Source organism: Rhinocladiella mackenziei (assembly GCF_000835555.1).
Source record: "Rhinocladiella mackenziei CBS 650.93 unplaced genomic scaffold supercont1.9, whole genome shotgun sequence".
NCBI lineage: Eukaryota > Fungi > Ascomycota > Eurotiomycetes > Chaetothyriales > Herpotrichiellaceae > Rhinocladiella > Rhinocladiella mackenziei.
Genome location: NW_013550596.1, coordinates 957,158 through 980,473, shown reverse-complemented (window position 1 = coordinate 980,473; position 23,316 = coordinate 957,158). Strand labels below are relative to the sequence as shown.

At 50.1% G+C, this 23,316-nt stretch overlaps 12 protein-coding genes across 12 annotated transcripts; 9 read left to right on the top strand and 3 right to left on the bottom strand.

Annotated features, from left to right (window-relative positions):
- Positions 1-209: 209 nt before the first annotated feature.
- Z518_10559 (uncharacterized protein) lies at positions 210-3,476 on the bottom strand (the record flags this gene model as incomplete). Its single annotated transcript, XM_013412102.1, has 4 exons — positions 210-582; positions 636-1,180; positions 1,245-2,968; positions 3,047-3,476. The coding sequence occupies 4 exons, from the start codon at positions 3,474-3,476 to the stop codon at positions 210-212; spliced, it is 3,072 nt and encodes a 1,023-aa protein (XP_013267556.1).
- A 145-nt stretch (positions 3,477-3,621) lies between these two features.
- Z518_10558 (uncharacterized protein) lies at positions 3,622-4,115 on the bottom strand (the record flags this gene model as incomplete). The annotated part of the gene is made up of 2 exons (XM_013412101.1): positions 3,622-3,669; positions 3,777-4,115. The coding sequence occupies 2 exons, from the start codon at positions 4,113-4,115 to the stop codon at positions 3,622-3,624; spliced, it is 387 nt and encodes a 128-aa protein (XP_013267555.1).
- A 1,162-nt stretch (positions 4,116-5,277) lies between these two features.
- Positions 5,278-7,396, top strand: Z518_10557 (uncharacterized protein; the record flags this gene model as incomplete). The annotated part of the gene is made up of 6 exons (XM_013412100.1): positions 5,278-5,465; positions 5,521-5,686; positions 5,742-5,837; positions 5,893-6,602; positions 6,651-6,977; positions 7,036-7,396. The coding sequence occupies 6 exons, from the start codon at positions 5,278-5,280 to the stop codon at positions 7,394-7,396; spliced, it is 1,848 nt and encodes a 615-aa protein (XP_013267554.1).
- A 426-nt stretch (positions 7,397-7,822) lies between these two features.
- On the top strand, positions 7,823-8,564 carry Z518_10556 (uncharacterized protein; the record flags this gene model as incomplete). Its single annotated transcript, XM_013412099.1, has 3 exons — positions 7,823-7,893; positions 7,951-8,176; positions 8,247-8,564. The coding sequence occupies 3 exons, from the start codon at positions 7,823-7,825 to the stop codon at positions 8,562-8,564; spliced, it is 615 nt and encodes a 204-aa protein (XP_013267553.1).
- A 224-nt stretch (positions 8,565-8,788) lies between these two features.
- On the bottom strand, positions 8,789-9,547 carry Z518_10555 (uncharacterized protein; the record flags this gene model as incomplete). Its single annotated transcript, XM_013412098.1, has 3 exons — positions 8,789-8,974; positions 9,022-9,234; positions 9,293-9,547. 3 exons carry the CDS (start codon positions 9,545-9,547, stop codon positions 8,789-8,791), a joined length of 654 nt encoding a protein of 217 aa, XP_013267552.1.
- A 324-nt stretch (positions 9,548-9,871) lies between these two features.
- On the top strand, positions 9,872-10,493 carry Z518_10554 (uncharacterized protein; the record flags this gene model as incomplete). Its single annotated transcript, XM_013412097.1, has 2 exons — positions 9,872-9,925; positions 9,984-10,493. 2 exons carry the CDS (start codon positions 9,872-9,874, stop codon positions 10,491-10,493), a joined length of 564 nt encoding a protein of 187 aa, XP_013267551.1.
- A 1,866-nt stretch (positions 10,494-12,359) lies between these two features.
- Z518_10553 (uncharacterized protein) lies at positions 12,360-14,247 on the top strand (the record flags this gene model as incomplete). The annotated part of the gene is made up of 4 exons (XM_013412096.1): positions 12,360-12,971; positions 13,030-13,237; positions 13,286-13,470; positions 13,522-14,247. 4 exons carry the CDS (start codon positions 12,360-12,362, stop codon positions 14,245-14,247), a joined length of 1,731 nt encoding a protein of 576 aa, XP_013267550.1.
- Positions 14,248-14,589: 342 nt separating this feature from the next.
- Positions 14,590-15,485, top strand: Z518_10552 (uncharacterized protein; the record flags this gene model as incomplete). The annotated part of the gene is made up of 3 exons (XM_013412095.1): positions 14,590-14,619; positions 14,672-14,819; positions 14,875-15,485. 3 exons carry the CDS (start codon positions 14,590-14,592, stop codon positions 15,483-15,485), a joined length of 789 nt encoding a protein of 262 aa, XP_013267549.1.
- Positions 15,486-16,571: 1,086 nt separating this feature from the next.
- On the top strand, positions 16,572-16,955 carry Z518_10551 (uncharacterized protein; the record flags this gene model as incomplete). Its single annotated transcript, XM_013412094.1, has 1 exon — positions 16,572-16,955. The coding sequence occupies one exon, from the start codon at positions 16,572-16,574 to the stop codon at positions 16,953-16,955; it is 384 nt and encodes a 127-aa protein (XP_013267548.1).
- Positions 16,956-18,190: 1,235 nt separating this feature from the next.
- Positions 18,191-19,324, top strand: Z518_10550 (uncharacterized protein; the record flags this gene model as incomplete). Its single annotated transcript, XM_013412093.1, has 1 exon — positions 18,191-19,324. The coding sequence occupies one exon, from the start codon at positions 18,191-18,193 to the stop codon at positions 19,322-19,324; it is 1,134 nt and encodes a 377-aa protein (XP_013267547.1).
- A 665-nt stretch (positions 19,325-19,989) lies between these two features.
- Z518_10549 (uncharacterized protein) lies at positions 19,990-20,481 on the top strand (the record flags this gene model as incomplete). Its single annotated transcript, XM_013412092.1, has 3 exons — positions 19,990-20,164; positions 20,235-20,342; positions 20,423-20,481. 3 exons carry the CDS (start codon positions 19,990-19,992, stop codon positions 20,479-20,481), a joined length of 342 nt encoding a protein of 113 aa, XP_013267546.1.
- Positions 20,482-21,703: 1,222 nt separating this feature from the next.
- Positions 21,704-22,685, top strand: Z518_10548 (uncharacterized protein; the record flags this gene model as incomplete). The annotated part of the gene is made up of 2 exons (XM_013412091.1): positions 21,704-21,778; positions 22,095-22,685. The coding sequence occupies 2 exons, from the start codon at positions 21,704-21,706 to the stop codon at positions 22,683-22,685; spliced, it is 666 nt and encodes a 221-aa protein (XP_013267545.1).
- Positions 22,686-23,316: the final 631 nt, after the last annotated feature.

Below are 23,316 nucleotides of genomic sequence, written 5' to 3'. Positions count from 1 at the left end.
ATCTTAGGTTTTCCCGCCCTGCTGACAGCCTTCCGTCATCTCAGCTACCAGCCGCGAACGAGGCCTAAGAATTGGCGCATAGGTTCACTTTCGCTTAAAAAAAAGAAAGAAAGAAAGTAAAACAAGGAAGAAGAAAAAAAAATTGAGACGATGAGAGTACGGTTGCGAGATTCCACCAACGGAGCACATGTCTTGGTTTGTCTCCTATGTTAAGAAACCAACGACGAACTCTCGAGGTCGAGGCCCTGCAACCTTGCCAGAAAGTAATACTTCCCCTTCATGGCCATGAGTTCTGAATATGTACCCTTCTCCACCACTCTACCATGATCGATAACCATGATCTTGTCGGCATGCCGAATAGTACTCAATCTGTGGGCAATTGCGATCGTTGTTCGGCCGCGAGCCGCTTTATTCAAGGCCTCCTGAACACTTTTCTCGGATGCAGAGTCTAAAGCCGATGTCGCTTCGTCGAGAATGAGAATGCGTGGACGCCGTATCAAGGCACGAGCGATCGCTAGACGCTGTTTCTGGCCGCCAGAGAGCATGACTCCACGAGCTCCCACGAGCGTCGAGAACCCGTCCCTAACAGGGTCTTTAGCAGCCTATTCCTGTGTCAATATTGGGAAGGGACTTACTCTAGTGATACGATGAAATCGTAGAGATTCGCATCTTTACACGCCTGAATCAATTCCTCTTCGCCCGCTTGCCATTCTTCGTCTTCGACTGCAAGTGACAAATTCTCTCTGACAGTGCCTTGATAGAGGACTGGCTCTTGGCTGACATAAGACAGCTGCTTTCGATAGTGGTGAACGTCGAGATCCCTCAGATCATGACCATCTACCAACACAGCACCTGAGTTGGGATCGTAAAGTCGAGCAAGTAAGGACAAGATCGTGCTCTTCCCACACCCACTGCCACCCACGAGGGCTATGAACCGGCCAGGTTCCGCACTGAGACTGAGGTTTTCGAGAACTGGATGAGGAGGACGACTGGGATAGGAAAAGAATACATCGCGGAATTCGATAGACCCTTGAATGGAATTGATCTGATGCGTGTGACAGTTCGTGGCGTCAGACTCTATCCCTGGTAGAGGCCGTAAGAGGTCGTGGTAGACTCTCGCGGCCTTCTTCGCTTTTGCCGATATCTGATGCAGACGAGAACACAAATCCGGCGGACTGAGCTGCGAAGATGATCTCGGCAAAACAGAGAAAAAACTGAAATATGGAATATTCTCCGTGGCCTACTCGGGTCCCGCCGTACCAGAACGCAAGCGTGACGCAGAAGAACACAAAGGACTTCGCGGCCGCGAATGGAATTGATGACTTCAGCATCGAGATACCAGCTTTCCTCTCCTGTTGGAGCAACTGTTCCTCGTATTCTTGGGATGTTTCCTCCTCGCGTGTCAGAGATGCTACGGCGCGAATTGAGAATATAGCTCTACTGGCGAACGCAGAGGAAGATTGGTGCGCGCCGTGCATCCTTTGTGCGAATGCTGCAATCATGCAGACCCGGTAGTAACCACAGCCTAACAGGATAGGTATCGTGGTACCGCAAACCAAGGCAACTTTCCAACCAACGGCCAGAGAAATAGCCATGGCGGCGACAAGCATGGTCGTGGTGGCAAGGATTGTTCCCAATGTAGCGCCGCTGATACCAGCGAGGTTCTGGACCTCAATAGATAAGATTCTGGTTAAAGAGCCCGTTTGATGTTTTTCGTCGTCAAAGAAATCCACATCCTTGCTGAGCATCGAGCGGAATGCTTGACTTCTTGCTCTATAGGTCAATTTCTCCGAGCAATATGCGAAAAGGATGCCGTGAGTAACTCCATTGAGTAGATTCGCCCACCCAATCACGAACATCATCAAGGACCAGAAGCTGGCATCTGACTTGAGTTTAGACATCGTCGACGTTGAAAGAGACAGCACGGCAATCGCTTTGGCCAGCACAAATGCTAAAGCTGGGTTGCAGCAACCTGCGAGGATGGAAAACATCAGCCTGAGGGTCATGTAACTCGCCTCGGGGCGATTGAATGAGGCGGTCAGCTTGACCAACGTCCATGTTGACGGGCCGCGCTCGCCGGTATCCGAGGACTTCTCGTTGTCGACCTCGTACAATTGTTCGGTGAAGCTTTGCTTGTGGGATAACTTGGGCGATGTCGTGCCTGAATCGTCAACGCTCTCATAATAGGTGACGGCGTTCTCTTTCTCCTTGCTTTCGGCCTGATGTGCTTTGACAAGTGACGCATACATGCCATTTCTGGCCATCAGCTCGCTGTGCGTTCCTTGCTCGACCAATTTACCATCGGCGAGAACGATGATGTTATCGGCATGTTTAATGGTGGAAAGTCGGTGGGCGATAATAATCAGAGTCCGTTCCGCGGCCGATAGCTGAATTGTTTCTTTGATCAAACGTTCGGAATCCGCGTCAAGGGCCGACGTTGCCTCATCAAGTTGAAGTACAGTCGGATGACGAATAAGTGCCTGCGCAATAGCAATTCTTTGCTTCTGGCCTCCCGAAAGCTGTACACCAGCCTCACCGATCTTGGTTGAGTATCCCTCCGGCAGACCCATAATGAAGTCGTGTGCATTTGCGGCCTTTGCAGCGCTGATGACACTTTGTTTGGTGGCCTCATCGTCGATGCCTTGCCGGGGTGGTATCGCTGAGGATCCGTGACAGATGCTTTCGTAGATTGTGTTGCCAGTGAGAATGGGTTCTTGACCGACCAGTCCTAGCTGCTGACGGTACCATTTAAGGTTCAAAGTGGTAATGTCTTGCCCGTCAAGGAGGATTCTCCCACTGACAGGTGGGTAGAATCGCTCGATGAGATTGAAAATCGTACTCTTGCCCGAGCCAGATGGCCCCACGATGGCGGTCACTTGGCGTGCCGGGAAGTGGAGATCCAGGTGATTTATCACTAGCTGTCTGGGATAGACAGACAACCTTGCACGTTGTCCAAGCGAGCCCCCGACTTCCAGGTATGATCCAACAATGAAGGTCGATCAATAATGGAGAAGATGTTGCTGGCAGCCGCCACGGCTCCGCTTACGGCTCGAATATGGGGCGCCACCATCGACAGCGAATGCGCGGCCAGCAACATCGCAAAGGCCACGGTTATGACATCTTGAAGAGCCGCGTGCCCCTCTGCGATGAATAAGGACCCGGACCAGAATGTCAGAGGATGACTCCAGAAGGTAGTCGTCATAATGATGGCAGTCATGACTGCTGAAATCACTTGTCCCTTTACGGCTTGCCTGTCCCACGGTCTGCAAGTGTTGTTCGAATCGTTTCGCGAATGCCCCCTGCGCACCAAAGACTTTGACGGTCCGAATGGAGCGCAGCACTTCATCAGCAATTCCTCCGGCAATGGTATAGGCGGACATAGCGTCGCGGGTGTATCTAATGATTCGCCTTGTGCTCAGGGCTCCTGTTACCACGCAAACAACGAGGATCGAGGTAGGATCACATGCCGGGCTCATTGTCGTCAAAGAAGGCGACATTCTGTTTCAGCAGTGCTCGGAAATAGTTTTGACGGAGTTGCCGCGTCATACGCTCGCCGAAGAGCATGAACCCGGCAGTCGATATATATATGGCAAAGTATTCGCCAATTCCAAGGTACACCAATTACAAGGATTTCTGCGACAGTTGACGATCAAAGTCGTCTCGGTGCACCTGTTCAAGTACAGCTGCTTGAAACAAGCAGCCATGTCACCAAATAAGAGCTTTTGGTTGGGACTTGTCAGCCTCTTGTACGGCACAGAAATCGATTTGCGACTTACCGGAAGGCACGGTACAATGGCACCAGCGGCGACTGCAGACACTGTGCTGAGTATTAATATCAGCCAATCTATGGAAGATGCATAGCGATACAGATCCTTGTACGAGGACTGTGATTTCGGGGTCGTGATTTGGTCTTTTAACAAAGTGTCAACATCTGCAGAATACTCGGTGTTCGCACACACTTGAGGGCAACCAGCTGAAGTATCTCCCCCATTGCCAGCTTTGTCCTGTAAACTGCGGTTGAGGATATCGGCGTCCAGGGTGGCATCAGCGGAGCGGTCTATTCCCACCCTGTGACGTTCACCCTGAACCTTTTCGTCGGCTGTCTCATCGCTCATCTTGTGCAAACAGATGCCAATTCATTGAAAGAGAGTATACATTCAAGCGTGTGAGAAGTCCGTAAGACCTCGGAGATTGAATGCCCCATGGTAGGGGATGCTTGAATTCCACTCACATGATCTGGGAAGACGATATTCGTCAAAGAGACTGATGTGACCAGCATTGCAACCTTTAGTCACTACATGGACCCGATAATAGATATCATGTTGCAAGCAACAGCAGGACAGTGGATCTGCGCCGGTTATCGGCGTGATAAGAGAGCTACGGAGAGACAGCCAAGGGTCATTGAAAGGCGCCTTCATACAAGAAGCCGAGAGCCGCAGAGTGCTTGATCGCAAACCGTCTCTCTCCCAAGGTCAACGATCATCCCCTTGTCGAGAGGGAAACGTTCGGCAGGGAAGGAAACTGACAAACGAGTGAAGCGAAGTCTGGGCTTTAGCGAGCATGTTCGGGGTTCTACCAAGACATGATGAAGACGCCATGTTACAGTATAGTGCACATTGGCATGTCGATCTTCGACTCAACATCTGATCAGATTAGATAAAGGCTGAACTTCTTGGTGGAGACTTCGCTTAACCAAACCCTCTTTCACACCACTTCGAACGAATCGTCGTCCAGGAACACATCGAAGGAATGAGTTGACCATCGACCGCGCAAAGCATTCTAGCAGACCCTGACCTTGTAAAAGTCTCAATGAACTGTGTCTGCAGTCCGAGACCGGACATGCTTCGGTTCAGGCGGCAAGTGCGAGGATCAATACCCTTCATGTTGTTGAAACGACCAAGGACAAGACCTTGTTTCTGTACGTCTGGTCTCCAAAATGTGCGTCGCATAGTCGCAGAAATTGTCTTCTAGTGTTCGACACCCAAAAAATGTGGGCTGACCTGCCGGGATAGTGGAATTTTGCATCCCCTTTCGTTTCGCTGCGCCTAGTGTGCTCTCACAGCATGGCTGGTGGATCGACATGATAGAATACGGCGAAGCGAGCAATAGTTGTTGCCACGTGGCCCAAGAACTAAAGGGCGTAAAATGGTAGCCTCTATCAAATGATATATCAAATGGGCTTTGCCCCTTAGGGGCAAGGTTCTTCTCATTCACGACCCCCGATTCTTTGTTTTCAGCATATCTCCGGCATTCCCAAAGCTGGAGATGGCCAACACAATGAATGATGTCAAATTATCCCCCGTTGGTCATGCTACCACAACAACTTCTCAGGATCAGCCTCCTGAACTTCACAGTGATGCCGAGTCTCTGCATTCCGAGCCTGAATCGATTCAGCCAGGGGTTCAGAAAGCCATTCTCTTGAAGAAAGCATGGTCACCTATAAGCTTGACTATAGCCTTTACCGGGTATCCATTCGAACGTCGTCTACGCTAACGCTCTGGGACTGACAGGCCATGCCAGCTTGCTCCTCACCACCCTTGTTCTCATCCTTTCCGACTATTCACAATCAGTTTACGATCCCTACGTCACGAGTTCCTTCAAGCAGCATTCAGCTCTGAGTGCTGCCAAGGTGGTTAACAACATCAGCCGTATCTGTGCTTTTCCAATTATTGCCAAATTGAGTGATGTACTTTTTCTCTTCGAATCCTATCATAAACCATGGTTTGACTAACATGTTTTAGACCTTTGGCAGGGCTGAGATGTTCACGCTATCCCTTTCTATCTCGACCATATGCTTTGTTCTCTACGCGACGAGTCAAAATATTGGACAGTATTTCGTACGCTCGGAAGAGAATCCAGTAAAGGGTCGTTCCGAGAGCTAACATTACTTAGGTATCTGGTATCTTCGATGCGATCGGCGGTACTGGTTTCCTGATTATGCAGCAAGTTTTCGTGGCAGATGCTACAAACTTAGTGAACCGCGCATTCTGGTCTACGCTCCCAGAGACCGTCACCAACCTCCCGGCAATGTACGTGGGGACGATTATCGGAGAGAACCTTCTCACGCATTCCACTTGGAGATGGGGTTACGGGATCTGGGCAATCGTCACGCCGTTCGCTGCGATTCCTCTTGTGGTGACAATGTTTGTCTTGCAACAAAGAGCACGACGTCATGGCCTATGGGTGAAGAGCCTTGCCAGCGTGGCAAATAGCAAGGACAGTGATCCTTTCTGGAAAAAGACATTCCACCTGATCTGGACCGAACTCGACTTCCTCGGAATGTTCCTATTAACTGCAGGCTTGTCTCTGCTTCTTATTCCTCTGGCGTTGACGGGCTCTTTCAACCCTGATCGATGGAAAGAAGCATCGTTCATTGCCATGTTTGTCCTCGGCTTTGTGCTCATTGGCTTCTTCGTGGCTTGGGACCTCAAATTCGCGAGAAAGCCTCTAATGCCGTATCAAATCGTGAAGGACCGGACTGTGATCGCTGGATGTTTGATTCAGATTTTGGATTTCATGGGCCATTCACTCTTTAACGTGTTTTTCTCCAGCTACCTGCAGGTTGCTCCCAATTACCCTCCCGGTCAAGCTGTTCGGATCGAGTAAGTGTGTACGATGAGACGAGGCTTCATTTCACTAATGTGGAATAGCAACTCTCTGCGGGTTGCTTTTCAGATCGTGGCACTTCTTGCTGCAGTGGGGATGAAATACACAAAGAGGACACAGATGTGGGTGCTGATGGGTCCGCCTTGCGTGCTTATTGGCCAAGGTGTCTCAATATACATTGTCAACAACGGCGGTGGACAAGGCAACGAAGCTGCTTTCGTTGCCGCTCGAGTTGCCATTGGCATCGGTAGGGCACTACTTCAAACGGGATCTCAGGTCGCGGTTCAAGCCGTCGTCTCTAGACAACAGGTTGCGGTAGCGACGGGCATCTTTCAAGCGTCTACCACCATTGGGGGCGCCTTTGGCACCAGGTACAATCACCCCTACCTCTGTGACCTTCCCATTCGCCTTCGCTAACTATGACTCTAGTATTGCCGGTGCAATTTGGCGGAATACACTCCCAAACAAACTGCTGGACTATCTGCCACAGGAGGACCGAGCCAGCGCCGCTAAAATCTTCCAGTCTCTCCCTACTGCTAAGAGCTTCGAACCGGGGACACCTGCTCGCGATGCCATTGATCAAGCCTATCGGGAATCTCAACAACTGCTTGGCATAGCTGCCACTGCGATCTCAGCACCGAACCTCATCATCATGTGGTTCATGAGAAATATCAAGTTGGATGAAGAGAGTGAACAGGACAAGATCAAAGTGGACAATGTAGTTGAAAAATTAAAAAGAAGCACAAGCGTTCCAGAGGAAAGTGAACGCCGAACGGTTGAGAAGAACTAACCGGGCGCTATCCATTTGACCACAAGATTGGGTCATGAGCTCCTTGAGCAAGACCTTGCAAGGCGCTCAATATATTGCACCTGCGGGCTCTGGAGCCAGAAGTAACACCTGAAGCTCAATAGCCCTAGATAGAACAAGAAGGGTCATCGTGCCAAAATTTGAAATGCCACAATAAAACCATGGTTCATTTTTTTATTATCCACTGTATCGGTGGGGGGTATGAGTCCAATAAATCTCGGAGCGGATTTACATATTTCCGAGACCAAGCCAAATTTTCCATCGGCACCTTGAAATCTCAGGCTTCGATGCCGGTGGGAACTCTACATTTGCCGGACGAGAATGATGAAATAACTTGTTCCTGATCGAAGAACCCAGGCACTCAACTCCAGTTGTACCAAATTACGCCTGCCCTCCAACCCCCAGCAAATGTCTACGAAGCCGGCCCAAGTTGCCTCTAAAGACAAAGATTCTCAAAATGCGGGAACACCAAACCAGACGTGAGTATTTCCGTTCTGCTTTCTTGAGGTTTTAGACACTCTCTGACGTGTTATTAGATTATATTTGAAGAATCTGAACGACTCGATCAACAAGAACGAACTAAAACGCGCTCTGTACATGCTCTTTTCGACGTATGGACCTGTCCTGGACATAGTGACGACGCGAATCGGATCCAGAGGCCAAAGCATGCGTGGCCAGGCACACATTGTCTTTCGCGACATACAGACGAGTACTCAAGCTATGCGAGCGTTACAAGGATTCGACCTTTTCGGGAAGGAGATGGTACGTGTGCTTCATTTCCATGTCTTAGGCGAATCACATTTGTTGACCTTGAACTTTGTCGGGTATATAGGTTATTGTCTACGCCAAGGGACAATCACAGATAATTCCGAAACTTCGAGGGACGTTTGAACCACCGGCCCCTGTAAAGTCGGTTCCCGAATCTACACTGCCACAGAAATCCATCTTTGATGTCCCTCCTGGGGCCGGAATCCCAAGCAAACCAATCGAGAACGGAGTGAAGGCTACCGAAACAGCTCCTGACAATTTGCCCCATGGGACCAAGAGAGCGCGTGAAGAAGAGGAGGAGGAGGAGGAGGAGGAAGAGAATGAAGTGCCAATGGAAGAGGATGAAGATGATGCGCCGATGGAAGAGGATGAGGACGATTGAGGAATGCATGGGACGAACGGTTCTCGCGTGAGCACATCAATGATCTCGATAGCGGGATCGCACACCCAAACCTCAGATGGTTCTTCGCGACAAGCATATAGTCTCATCCCAATACCTTGATGGGACAGGTTTTTGGAGAGCCGACCAGATAGTCAGGATGCTTTTGTCCAAGTCAAGGAGAGCTGGAAAATCCTCCTACAGGATCCAAAGGTTCTCAAAGGTTCCTATCCTACTCCGTGGTCAAAAAGCTTACTAGGAACATGCAGGCCCACCACAGAGCCGACCAGACCGAGCCAGAGAATCAGATATCCTTCTGGAGTCAAAGGCTCGTCCGGCCTGAGTACTGAAAGAGCTTCGGGTGTGTTGCATGGATGGAGGAAGAAGGCTGGTAGATCCGAGACTGGATGATGCTGGGAAAGTCAGCGAGTGGGGAATTTCTCTACCGTCGCCATCTTACCGCCATGCTGATTCCCCCCATGACGCTGACGCGACGCAATGAATCGTGTAATGTCTGAGGGACCATCCAGCGATACACTTGGTCGAGGCTCAACGGCTTTTGGTCCAGTCCAAAGTGGCAAGAGAACCACAGCACAGGTACTTGATAAGTTGGTGAGATGGTGATGGAAAAATCGACGATCAGGAAATCCGAGCCGTTGCCTCTGGGGACAAGCTGCAGCTCCCAGTTAGTGCGAGGAGTGCGACGAAGACCAAATCAAAACCTTCCATACGGTATTATGATAGATTGTGTCTTCCATCCCCTCCTCAATCGTGTCGTCACGATTTGCCTCGTCATCGTCCTTGGGATTTTGGTGATTCTGATCTGAAAGTTTCCGCTTCTGCTTGATCAGGAGTTCTTTTCCTGTCCATCTTACGCTCAACCAATCCGTGTCGTTTATCTTATCCGAACTCCTGCATTCGAGAGACTGGCACGCCTCGAAGAATTCCTGTTCTGTGAGGCTCGGAAATGCGCCAAGGGCACCCATATGGAGCCGAAAATAATTCAGAGTATCATGTTCGATTGCCGTAAATTCGAAAGAGGGGACGGCTTTGGCAAATAAGTAGGATGGATACCTAGCGAGAATCGATTCGCCCAGCTTGATCAGGGCGAAAGAGCAGCATGATGGGCATGAATTTCTGGATGTTGGGGGAATCCTGACCCTAACGGTCGCTGACTGGTCGGACGACGGATGATTTCACCCAAAGGAGCGGGGAAAATCTCTCCCTCTGATCTTTTTCCAAATCGATTCTGATTGATCTAAACAAATTCTCTCTGTATTACACGCGACCATTGGTTGCACAAACTGGCCATGGCCTTCTCCACAGGTAAGGCTGGCCCAATCTTGCGTGAGGCACCTCGAGACGTACGCAACCGCACGAAACTAGCAGTCCCCAGAAATTCACATTAATTTTCTTTCGCAGCTCTCTGCAATCGCCGAACAAGAGGAGGCTCTGATCCTCCCACACTTCACAGCCGACGATGCGCTCGAAATCGGCCTGTCTATCCGTAACAGACTGCGTGCCTTATCCCAACTCTCTGCCGTCGTCAACATCACGCTGGCCAACAGCAATAATCTCCTCTTCCACGCCGTGTCGCGCCCTGGCGTCCAGCCGGACAACGACATCTGGATCGCAAGGAAGAGAAAGACCGTCCAAAGATGGGGCGTGAGCACGTGGTTCATGCATAATAAAATGCACGGCGACGAGGAGGCGTTCAAGAAGAAGTATATGCTCGGCGAGTCCGCGGGGGAGTACGCTATACATGGCGGAGGTGTGCCAGTGAGGGTACACGGTGTTGAGGGCGTCGTCGGCGTGATTGTCGTGAGCGGTCTGAAGCAACATGAGGATCATCAGGTCGTGGTCGATGCCATGGAGGATTTTCTGGAGGCGGCGGGCAAGGAGCCTCGGTCGCCCACGCTGGTCAATGTATGAGACAGCCTCCATCGGTATTGGAGATCTGGGATCTCCTTTTTGGTGATTCTGTCTTGGGATTGGAGGGTGCGGGATACATTTGCCTGCATATGGAATGGCCTGGACATTTAACGAATGCACATACGAGTGGATTTTACGTGAAAACAGCAGTTACAGCGTGGAGTTCAAGTTAGGTACTTCGTTTACTATCTTGGTGGGCGTACTCTCTCTTCCATGTTCGGCCTTGCCGACACCAATGAACTCGCATTCGCAGTTGCTGTGCACATGGGCCGTCTAGTATTTCGAATCATTGATTTGATATGCTTGATACGTCCCATGTCACATTTGTTATGACGAGCCCTAACGTCTCATCGAATCTATTGTGCGCTCAAGAAGAGAACACAATTTTCACCTTCTGTTGGGTCGTTGATGATCTTCCTTTCGCGAGCACACCAGCCGTATTGCTCAAACATGCGGCTGACTCCGGAGTTTACCAGGACCAGATGATTTTTCCCATGGCTCTGATAGTCGCCCTTCCCGTAAATTGACCTGTAATCCCTCTAATGTTCTTTCCGGTTTTCAGTGCTCTGTCAACGGCACGGCTGTGCCACGGTCCCCTTTAACAAGGGTACCCAAGTAGGTAAAGTCTTGCTTGGACTCAGAACTAGTTGCCTGAATCCGGATGCTGCGTCTTAATAAATCTCACCTATCTAGATAGGGGGTGTTCTTCTAGACATGTTGAGGTTTACCCAATGAGAAACTATCTCAGGGCTGAGGTGCTCTCGTGGAACTTTTTCAAGCGCGATTGTGCATTCGAGGCTGTTCTGGCACCTGCTCGTCGTGGGAGCCCAAGTAGGTAGACTAAATTTTGCATCTTTAACCATGGCTTTCTACCAGGACACAACTACTTAGCTTTGGCGTTGTGGACAAGACCGATCATTTGGGTTGAATACGTCAACGAGGAGGAACCGGGCGCACACATGGGCTTTCGTCGGATTCAGACACTGCCACAGCATACCGTGAACTGATCATTAGTCTCGGCACTAAGAATTCTGACCTGCGCAAAATGCTGGAAGCGACACAGAAAGATGGGCTGCTTCTATGTTGGCCAATGAAGAGGTCGCCCCGCGCCACAATTGGTACCGTTTGACCAGTTAGGATCAAGAAATCCGAATGGGAGATTCCCCCTTAATCGAGATGAATCTAGGTCTAACGCTTTGCTCACTCTACAGTGCCGGAAGAACGAATTCATCGTCAATGGCATCTTCCTCATCCCGGCTTCCATCAATATCTTGAGATATCTATCGTTACCCTAGATCTTGAACAGGCCCCTCAGTGCCAGGAACATAGACTTCGAGCTATCATGCAACAGATGGTCTTATCGGCCTAGATAAATGATCATTGAGTGAGATGGGGAAAAAATGCTCGACATTGTGGGGCCGGTTGAGTGCAACCCCTTGTACATATTGCGTTTTGTCGGTGTCCTCACCGCATACGAAAGGGACGGGTAATATACTGAAGAGAGTCCATGCGAAGTCTAGTCCTGACACGTAGCCCATATTACCGGGCGCAGTGATTGACAGATAGATTTTGGACTTCAGGGGGGACTTACTTAAGTCTCGGGATTGTCACTGCCCCCGCTACTCCGCCTCCCATCTCCACATTTTCAGATACACATGTCACTTCCAGGGACAGTGTCTATTCATGACAGTTTCTCGAAGGTCACGCCACGGGAGCTCGTCACGGAATAACCCCCCGATCATTTTGGCTGGATGCCTTTTACAAGACTGATCTGATACCGCCTCCGTATATATACCGAGGTGTGTGGATAGCTTGGAAGGAGTTTGACTTTGATTTCATTCAAGCGCAATTCAAAGCACACTCAACATGGGTGATCCGAATAATGAGCCTAGAGCGTACAGAAGACCCAATGGAGATTTCCCCAGAAATGCGGGTGATCCATTGGTGTTGCCTCCTGGAATAGACTCCCAGACTTTCAAGAAATTTACCTTGCGTGTTGCAGACGTCATTGGCTCTGAAAATGTCACTGTCATTACTAAAACCGAAGAGTTGGACAAAGAGAGCTACATGGACCCAAGCAAAGTCCATGATATGTTCTATGTCGTTGACGAAGACTACTTTGTCAGCTCGGCAGTGGTAGCCCCACGAAACGTTCGAGATGTTCAAGATATCATGAAGCTTTGCAATGAATTCGAGATTCCAGTGTGGCCGTTTTCCATCGGCAGAAACGTCGGCTACGGTGGAGCTGCACCCAGAGTTCCCGGTAGTATCGGTCTTGATATGGGCAGAAACATGAACAAGGTTCTCAATGTGGACGTGGACGGGGCATATGCTCTCGTCGAGCCTGGCGTCACGTTTACGGACTTGCATGAGTATCTTGTCAAAAACAATCTTCGAGATAAGCTCTGGGTTGATGTTCCAGATCTCGGAGGTGGTTCGGTCCTGGGGAACACCTGCGAAAGAGGTGTTGGATATACGGTTCGTACCGCTTAAAGGGTGGAAAAGAATTTTCCATTGCTGATCTTTGCTTAAACAGCCTTATGGTGATCACTGGATGATGCATTGTGGACTGGAGGTCGTGCTTCCTGATGGGAGTCTTATTCGGACTGGAATGGGCGCATTACCAGATCCCAATGGCGATCCGAGTTTGCCTCCGCATGAACAACCGGCGAACAAGTGTTGGCAGCTTTTCAATTATGGATTTGGACCATACAACGATGGAATATTCACTCAGTCGTCCCTTGGTCCGTAACATGTCGTTCTATTCCATACCCTCTCTGACAGTGATTCAGGTGTTATCGTCAAGATGGGTATATGGCTCATGGCCAACCCTGGTGGATACCAATCTTATCTGGTCACTATACCCCGGGACGAGGATCTGCATCAGGCCATTGAAATTATCCGGCCTTTGAGAGTCGGAATGGTGCTGCAAAATGTGCCCACCCTTCGTCATATCCTGCTCGACGCCGCAGTCATGGTAAGTGGGATACTCCCACACATGACAGAAGCATCGCTGATCTGTATATAGGGAGATCGAAAGACCTACTCGAACTCAGACAAGCCTTTGACAGACGCAGAGCTTGACGCGATAGCTACGAAACTGAACCTGGGCCGTTGGAACTTTTATGGTGCATTGTATGGCCCTCCCCCGGTCAGAGAAGTGATGTGGCAAGTGGTGAAGGCATCGTTCTCAACGATCCCTGGAGCTAAATTTTATTTCCCCGAAGACATGCCCGAGAATACGGTTCTTCAGACACGGAATCTTACATTGCAGGGTATCCCGACCATGACGGAGTTGAAATGGGTTGACTGGCTACCTAACGGAGCACACTTATTCTTCAGCCCCATTGCCAAAGTTTCTGGTGATGATGCTGTCGCACAGTATCAACTGACTCGTCGCCGCAGCCATGAATTCGGATTCGACTTCATTGGTACTTTTGTTGTGGGTATGCGTGAAATGCACCATATCGTCTGCATTGTTTTCAATCGCAAGGATCGCGAACAACGGCGCCGGGCACACCAACTCATTAGTACGCTTGTTGATGATGCAGCAAAGCAAGGTTGGGGAGAGTATCGGACACATCTCGCACTGATGGATCAAATTGCTGGGACGTACAACTTCAATGATAATGCACAGATGAAGTTGAATGAGAAAATCAAGAATGCTTTGGATCCCCGGGGTATTTTGGCTCCAGGGAAGAACGGTATATGGCCCAAGAGCTATGACAAGGAGGCTTGGAAGATACCCATGTGAGAGTTCAGGAGACTGAATCATCTCTATGTCGTATGGGACGTACAGTAGGAGCTGAACAAAATATTAAGATGTCTTGTGGAACTCAGATTGGGGACCATTAGATATTACTACTTTTCGTCTCTAATATAGAAGCACCATATCCGGTAAGCGCATAGTGAGCCGCCAAAAGACCCCTACTCCGCGTAAACTCACGCACCAATGGTACGCAGCCACAGTACGCAGCTGTATCAGCCTGGGCCGTCAAACAAATCTTCAATACTTCTCGTCGCCAACTCCTCATTCATCACAAGCCACGATCATCGACTTTCCTGATTTCGATTCTTCTATCACAGAATCTTCAAAATGAATCACTACCCTCAAGCCTGGGGTCGGGTCTGTGAATAGTCCATCCGATGCATGCGATGAATACGACTAACGTGAGAAGCCTCGAGACGATATTTACGGTCCATATGACTCGTCTCGCCTCCAGACCTCTATACCTAACACTCACACACAATCGCCAGCAGTTACCGGTACCTCGGTATTAGGAGTCAAATTTAGAGACGGCGTTGTTATCGCTGCAGACAACTTGGGTACATGCCGCCAACATTCGTCCCCCGACTTTAGTTGGCTAACACAATTATTCAGCTTCCTATGGCTCTCTGGCCAGATTCACGGACGTGAAGCGTCTGAGAACATTCCCACCGAATACCGTCATTGGATTTGGTGGCGACGTATCCGACATGCAATACCTTGACCGACTCCTATCCTCGCTCGACATCCGAGAAAACTACCTGTCTTCCGCCGAGCACACACTGAATGCACGAAATCTTCATACTTACTTGTCAAAAGTGTTGTACAAGAGGAGAAGCGACTTCAACCCACTGTGGAACATGCTGTTGGTGGCTGGTCTGGACGATGAAGACAGACCGTTCCTCGCGAGCGCCGATTTGCTGGGGACCACATTCTCAAGCCCGACATTGGCCACCGGATTCGGCGCACATCTGGCGCAACCTCTGCTACGAAAGCTGATGCCGCATGACGAGGAAAGTGTAAAGGATGTGACAAAAGAGCAGGCTGTCAATGCTGTCAAGGAATGCATGAAAGTGCTTTTCTACAGAGACGCCCGGAGTATAGATAGATACAGCATGGCGGTGGTGACTATAGACGGAGTCGAACTCAAACAAGACGAGAAGCTCGAGGACCAAAGCTGGGCGTTTGCGGACCAAATTAGAGGGTACGGCACTGAGGTCAACTAAGCGAAACCATCAAGGCACGGTGCAGAGCAAGGACGTGGTTTTGCATGATCATATTCAATGCATGGCGTTCAGAAAATGTACTCTATTCAGGTAGTTGACTGGGGGACTCGGCAAGAGGGCGGCCAACCCTTCTAGCCAATGGAAACCGATTTCGGGTGGTTTTTCCAGTAATTGTCGATATCAGGGTGAGAGTAAGGAGTGTAAGCTAGCGTAAGGCAGATGGGAGTCATACAATCCTGGAACTGGTCATAAATGGCGATGTAACTCTCCCTTTGGTCGCTGGTAAGAGCTTGCACTTCGCTTTGAAATAAATGCGATTGGTCAGCCTTGTCGTGACTCCCATCAAAAGCGGAGTTGAAGCACAGCCCATGACGTGCCGACAAATAGAAGCCGCCAGAGAACTTCGCTTTCTTCTGCTCCAATTCCATTAAATTACGCTGTTTTGTCTGCACCGCTTTGTCTGTGGTATTTTATCAAGTCTCTTGGGCTGTTTTTTTGAAGCCCAATTTCCTCCCCATCCCAAACCTACGTATTGGTTTGCCCCTCTGCCCGTCTGTTCTGGCGGACACAGAGAACGATTATCCTCGCCACACCTCAAAAGCATGGAAGAACCTACAACACAACAGACCTCGGGACCGAGTAACGGAAGTCAAAGAAACAGACGCGGAGGCAGTGCCGGACGCTCGCGGCCTCCCCGAACACAAGATGCTCCCCTTCCCGGTAGAAATCCAGCTGCGAGACCATTTGGTGGACAGCTCACGCGACTGCGTGTCGAAGCACCGGTATTTACACCGGCCTCAGTGTCTATCGTTCCTCCCACACATCCTCAACCAAGAAACCCTCGGTCACAACCTCCTCGCCGTAACAAGACGACTCCAGCTCGGACACCGCCCCAGAATCGGGGAAGAGAATCGCTGTCCCCTTCCACGGCCCCAGATATTGCTACGAGGATTCAGGAAGATATATCCCGCGGCATTTATGAATGTGTAATATGTACAAACGAGATCAGTCGCGGTTCCAAAGTATGGTCGTGTCGGACTTGCTGGACGGTATTCCATATCGGTTGCATAAAGAGATGGTCCAAAAATGAAGGCTCGGCCGTACATCGGTCTGGAGGCCAAGATGACGAAGAGGCACCCGCACGGAAGCAGTGGAGATGTCCGGGTTGCAATCTGCCCAAAGACACGTATCCATCTGTCTACACATGTTGGTGTGAGAAAGAACTGGATCCAAAACCAATCGCTGGCATACCACCGCATTCCTGTGGGCAGACATGCGGTCGAGAACGAGCCTTTCCAAAACTATGCCCGCATCCTTGTGATCTTCTCTGCCATGCTGGCCCATGTCCACCATGTTCCGCTATGGGGCCAAAGCAAACCTGTTTCTGCGGCAAGGAAGACACCACAAGACGATGTGTTGAAACCAACTATGAAACGGGTTGGAGCTGCGGTTCTATCTGTGGCGATATAATGCCTTGTGGTGAACATCCTTGTCAGAGGCTTTGTCATGAGGGATTCTGTGGCGCTTGTACTACGGAGATCGATGCTCGTTGTTATTGTGGCAAGGTCGAAGAGAAACTTCAATGCAAAGACCAAGGAGACGAGAAAGAAAGTTCGGGATGGATTGGCTGCTTTGATTGCGGTCAGCGGTGTGAGAATCTTATGGATTGCGGTATTCATCGTTGTGAAAAGACCTGCCACCCTCGAGATTCGACGACACCGCACTGCCCACGATCAGTGGATGTTGTTACACACTGCCCTTGTGGCAAAGTTCCTTTAACCCAGCTCGATGTCGAACCCCGGACGGCTTGTACTGATCCGATTCCGAGCTGCCGGAATGAATGTGGCCGAATATTGTCATGCGGTCACAAATGCACACAAATCTGCCATCCAGGGGATTGCAAACCTTGCACCCTCCAAGTCTCAATATCTTGTCGATGTGGGCGCAACTCATGTGATGTTACTTGCCATGAGGCAATGGATGAGCCTCCTCAATGTACACGTCTATGCAAAGCAACACTGAACTGTGGCCGACATGAATGCGGTGAACGATGCTGTCCTGGGGAAAAGAAAGCTTCAGAACGTCAAGCTACGAAACGAAAGCTTAAACCCCTCGGAGCCGTCACTAGAGCATTGAGTGACAACGTCGAAGCGGAGCATATTTGCACCCGAGTATGTGGGCGTAAGCTCAAATGTGGGAATCACGACTGTACCGACCTTTGTCATCGAGGACCATGTGGCAGCTGTAAAGAGGCCGTTTTTGACGATATTTCTTGCCGCTGTGGTAGGACTGTGCTTCAAGCGCCATTGCCCTGTGGTACCCGGCCTCCATCGTGCCGTTTTCCGTGCACCCAGGTCAAAGATTGTGGACATCCTCCGGTCGCACACAATTGCCATCCAGAAAAGGAAGATTGCCCCAAATGCCCATTTCTTACCGAGAAAGACTGTCTCTGTGGGAAGAAGACTTTGAAGAATCAGCCGTGTTGGCGTTCGGACGTTCTGTGCGGCTTGACATGTGGGAAGGTCCTCAAGTGTGGATCACATACCTGCCGCAAGACTTGTCATAAGCCGGGAGATTGCGAAGACGCACATCAGCATTGTCAACAGGAGTGTGGAAAGGCCAAGAAAACTTGTGGACATCCTTGTGAACGACCCTGTCACGCCCCGTCCGCTTGTAAGGAGGATAGAGCATGCCCCTTCAAGGTGATGATCACTTGCGACTGTCAGCGAAAGAAAGAAGAAGTGAGATGCAATACCCGCGCCCATGTCCCGGAACCTCCCGGGCGACAAACTTCGCTGAAATGCGACGATGAATGTGCCAGGCTGGAGCGAAACCGAAATCTGGCACGGGCCTTGCATATTTCGGATGACCACGCTGATGATCATGTCCCATATTCGACAACCACTTTGAATATGTATCTGCAGGACGTGGCATGGGCTCATAAGCAGGAAGAAATATTGAGATTATTCGCAGCTGATGAGACGCAAAAGAGATATCGATTCAAACCGATGAAGAGTCGACAGAGAGCATTTCTCCACAGTATCGCCGCCGATTTTGGGTTTGATGGAGAAAGTCTGGATCCCGAACCCCATCGACATGTCCTCTTGTTCAAGACGCCTAAATTCGTGTCGGCTCCCATGAAGACGTTGGCGCAAGCGGCGAGGATTAAGCGTTCTCAGTTAAATGTGTCCGCCCCAATCCTTTCGACACCCGAACGCCGAGCAGATGAAGTCAGGCACGACTACAATGGATTATTGTTGACCAAACCCAAGTTTGCCTTGACCGAAGATGAACTGCGGCCGCTCATCAAGAAGTCAGCACCCGCTCCAGAGTTTGACATCATTTTCCTATCGAACGACGACGGTGTTGCGCTGCTTCCTTCTACGTCTTGGGAAACTTCTGAACAATTGACCACGTTGCTCACGAGCCTGCAACCTATAGTTGCGGGCGAGGTGATCAAACACCATCTAGCTGCGTCAGTGGTGCTTTGTCAGTTCGACACATCTGGATTCGAGCCTAAAGTCGTTCAACACCCAGGTAAACCGAGCCATGCGGCGATCAACGGATGGTCCCAGGTAGCGGCGAAGAAGGCTGCACCTGCTCAGGCATCTCAAATCCAACCCATGGGGCAGAGACCGGTTTTCACGGTGTTGGGAAGTCGGTTGGCGGAAGCAAAGAAAAAGAAGCAGGAGAATGAGGAGAAATTGAAGGTCATGGCTCAAGAGCAAGAGGTCGTGGAGGATTGGGAGAAAGAGATTGATCAAGAGGAAAGCAATGAGGCCGAGAGGAGAAGGAGTCTGCTGAGTATTGAGGGTGAAGGTGCGGAAAAAGAGGAATGAACTGCGGCGAGGCTATGGTCAATGTTTGCTACGAATTGTTCAGCTTGACGGAGGTCAAGTTGAAAGGGATAAGGCTGAGGCTATGCGTTTTAGGACGATGTACCTCAGTACCGGCGATAACCTGCCATCAGCTGAACTTCGGATCCATTTTACCTTTGGATTTTTTTCTGTCTTGGCCCACGTCACCCCGCATCATTGGCTGGAGGGGTCCTGTGGCTGGCCCCTCCTTCTAGTTGATTCGCTGCTCTCTTCAAGGATGCTCCCAGTGCTCCCTCTTTTGCCTCTTGCTTCTTCTGCTACCAGGTTCTGACCTTTCTGGTGCTGAAGGTTCATATCAAGGTTTCAGTCCATCCTGTATCTCTGCAGTCTAAGCAACTTGGCTGCACCTTGACAATCAAACTGGAATCCAAAACCACTTCTGACGTCTCGTTTAGTCAAATCTTCAGCTGTTGTGTTACCTATGTTGCCCCTCCTTTCACTTAATCTCGATCGTTGAATTTTGCTCTTTCTTTCTCCCATCATTCGTGTGACTTGGTATTTAGTTGTCACTCCCTCTGCTAACGTCTTCTCCGTCCTTTAACTCCTTGGCCCTCGGTCACCCTTACGATCACCGGTTTCCTTCAGAACCTCAATTCCCAACAGTATCCTTCCTCCGTGGCAATATCATGGATCAACTCAAAGGTGCCCTCGGCAGCTTTGCAGGAAGTAATGAGAACAAAGAAGGTGGTCACCAGGGCAGCTCTGGAGGGGGCAACTTTCTCGGTGGACTAGGTGACAAACTCAACTCAGCGGCGGGTGGTGGAAAGGAGGGCGAGAAGAATGAGGATATGCTTGACAAGGGTTTGACCTCCGTTCTGGCATTGAGACCTTGTGATGAAGAACAAAATACTGATCGGAGGTGTGATTGTAGGAGTCGACTATGTGCAAGAGAAATTCCTCAAGCAAGGACCTCAAGACAATGAGAGTGCCATTGAGCAAGCCAAAGATGAGCAGATCAGTGATTTCATCCGAGACCAATGTGAGCGTGCAACGCCCTCGACATAGATGGATGGCTGTGTTTGGTCCTCCGGTTGCTGACATGATGTGCACAAAACGCAGACAAGTCTGCCACGGGTTCCGAGCTGCCCGTCAAGGACAAAGACACCAAGTTTTCCTGAATGACAACTGGTCTCACAAGAAAGAATTCGGTATAGGACGACGGCATAGGCTATAGGTGGGCACCCTCCACTTTGCAGCCTCTTGGTCGCGTCGATATGACCATACACTACTTAGCAATTGAATCAGGATCATCATTTTCATTGAACCGACTTTCGCTTCATGCTTTGCCTGTTTAACTCTGTCTGGCCCAGCATGGGCCACTCGTCGCGCTCTCTATGCGGTCGTATATGGACCGAGGACCTCGCAATCTGCAAAGGAACATAGCCAACACGATCATAGATCGCGGGGCAGCTAATGCCGTCATGACGGTGATCATGGAATGATCTCCGAATGATCTCCTTTGACCCCTGCGTCCATGTCTTATCCTTAATTCTTATCCTAACCCGCTCTTGTACTTCCGTTTTTGTCGTGCGGCATCCCACGCAAAGCGTTCCCCCGCATTCATGGAACTCGATACCCGTAACCGAAAAGACTCTTTCGCGGCCTGAGCCTCGGTATCGTCATCTCCACATCTCAGCCCAGCATGCGAGAAAGTAGCCGAGCAGCCGTGTATCGACCCGGAAACAGCAATATCGGAGCATTTATATTGAACCACCTTGACCTCTGCATCGGGCGTCCAAATAGGTGTTCGACGTGTCGGTCTTACATAAGCAGCGCAAGTCTTCTACGCGGGGGAGCTGGAATATAACATCACCTTGTCGAGAAAAGAAGCACACCTGAGGTCGAAGACATCCTGATTCCTGGGGTCGGATCGAGAGTGAGGTACCTATCCAAGGATTACACCGATTGAACCTCGTCGATCGACTTTACTTTGCATCTGCAATGCGCCGGACATATATGTCGAGATCAACACACAAAAGGGAATACTAATCGATCCCGCCATTCACCCCAGAACTGACGCCATCGATTTCGGCATTTGAAGATTTGGTTCTCGAATCAAGGAATCGAGCCAGTCAACCAACAACGTCAATCGGTACAAGGCAAACGAAGAGCCGAAACAGGTAATATTCTTGACGTTGTCATACATTTCGGCTTCAACTCGACTAGTTCAACCCAGTTCGAGCGAACCCTCACTCAAAAAGACCCAATCAACACGCACCATAGCATACCACCTGCCACATCGGGACGTCCAGAACCGGTGTCGGCAGAGCGAGAAAGGAGTGATTTGATTGTTGAACCAAACACGCCGAGTCCCATCCAAGGTGCAGAGTAGGGGCAGAGATGGCTGGACCCAAGATCACGCTCTACGTCGATATCGTTAGTCCATTTGCGTATTTGGGGTATTACATGCTACGGGTGAGTCTTAGAGCCTCGTTTGTTCTTGCTTCGCTTCTCTCCTGCTTGTATGGCGCTGTCCTTTCCCCCAACCCCAGCGGTGAGGCCTTCAACGTCGTCATCGGCTCATTTTCTCTGCGGATGAACACAAGATGGATTTTTGTGTGCTTTTTAAGGTGTCTGACTTGGATATCATGTGTGAAGGATGGATCATGGGTGTCTTGTTCTCCCTTTGTGCTCCAACTGCAACTCTGATAGAAGGCCTGAAGACCAGACTCCGATCTCTACTACTTTCGCCCCGTTCTCTTTGCAATTATCCCTAATTTCCTCCTCTTAGAACTCTCCCGTCTTCCGGCCCGTGCAAGTCACTTATGTTCCCATTCTCTTGGGCGGGTTGATGAAAGCCTGCGGCAACCGCGCCCCCATCGAAATCCGCAACAAAAACAAATGGATCTCTCTAGAACGCACCCGCTGGGCCCGCCAATTCAACATCCCTATGTCCGCCGACTTTCCTTCTGGTTTTCCAAAGCCCACACTACACGTCCAACGCTTCCTCACAGCATTGGACATGTCTCGTCCCGACCTGGTGACGCCGGCGCTCGATACACTGTATGCGGCGCTCTGGACCGAGCCCAATGAGGCCAACCTCCCCGATCCGAAAGTCTTTGGACCGATTCTTGCCAAGGTCCTGGGAGAAGAGGTGGTGAAGGAGAACATGGCGGCGATGAACACGCCGGAGGTCAAGAACCAGTTGGCCAAGAATACCGATAAAGCAATGGAGGATGGGGCGTTTGGATTGCCGTGGTTTCACTGCGAGGATGCGCAGGGGAATGTGGAGGGGTTCTGGGGCTTTGATCATCTGGGCCAGGTGGTGAGGTTTTTGGGGCTGGATAAAGATGGGAAGGGAGAGATTAGGGCACTATTGTGAGAAGGTCAATCTGAACGAGATATCGTGCGATGGAAGGAAGAAATAAGTGGAGGGATCTTAGGTATTTGTGTGTGGACGAGCATGTGGATAATCGGAGGAGAGGAGAGGATGGAAGTAGCAAAGGAAAAAAGGGTGCGGAATTTAGGAGGTAGGCACGAAATAAGAACAGGATGTAAGACAGCACGTTGTCCACGATTGTTTATTTAGGCGGTGCCCAGGTAGGCGTCGGTGATATGACTGCTGAATGCATTTCAGAATCTTCGTACCCCTTTCGATGTTCTCGGACAAGCTCCTGACTAGCAAAGGAGGTAGTTCAGTGGTATGTACTCGTTTTCATTCAACGAAAAGGCGAAGTTCCGTAGAGAGTCTTCTGAAAGGCGTCCCATGTCCCTCATTTGTATTCCTCTAGCGGGTATCATCATCAAAGAAGCTCCAAAATCTCTCTGGGGGACCGATCTGTGCACAAGGTAAAAGAGTATCTTTCTATTCATTCCATCTTTGCTAGTCTATGCCCAATTGGTCAAGTAAATGCTGGTGGGATAACATTTCAGCGCGTTCGTTTGCAGTAGTATTCGGTTCACCGGATTGTGGCCCTGCCGTTCTTCATGCTGGACGTTCTAGTTAATGAGCG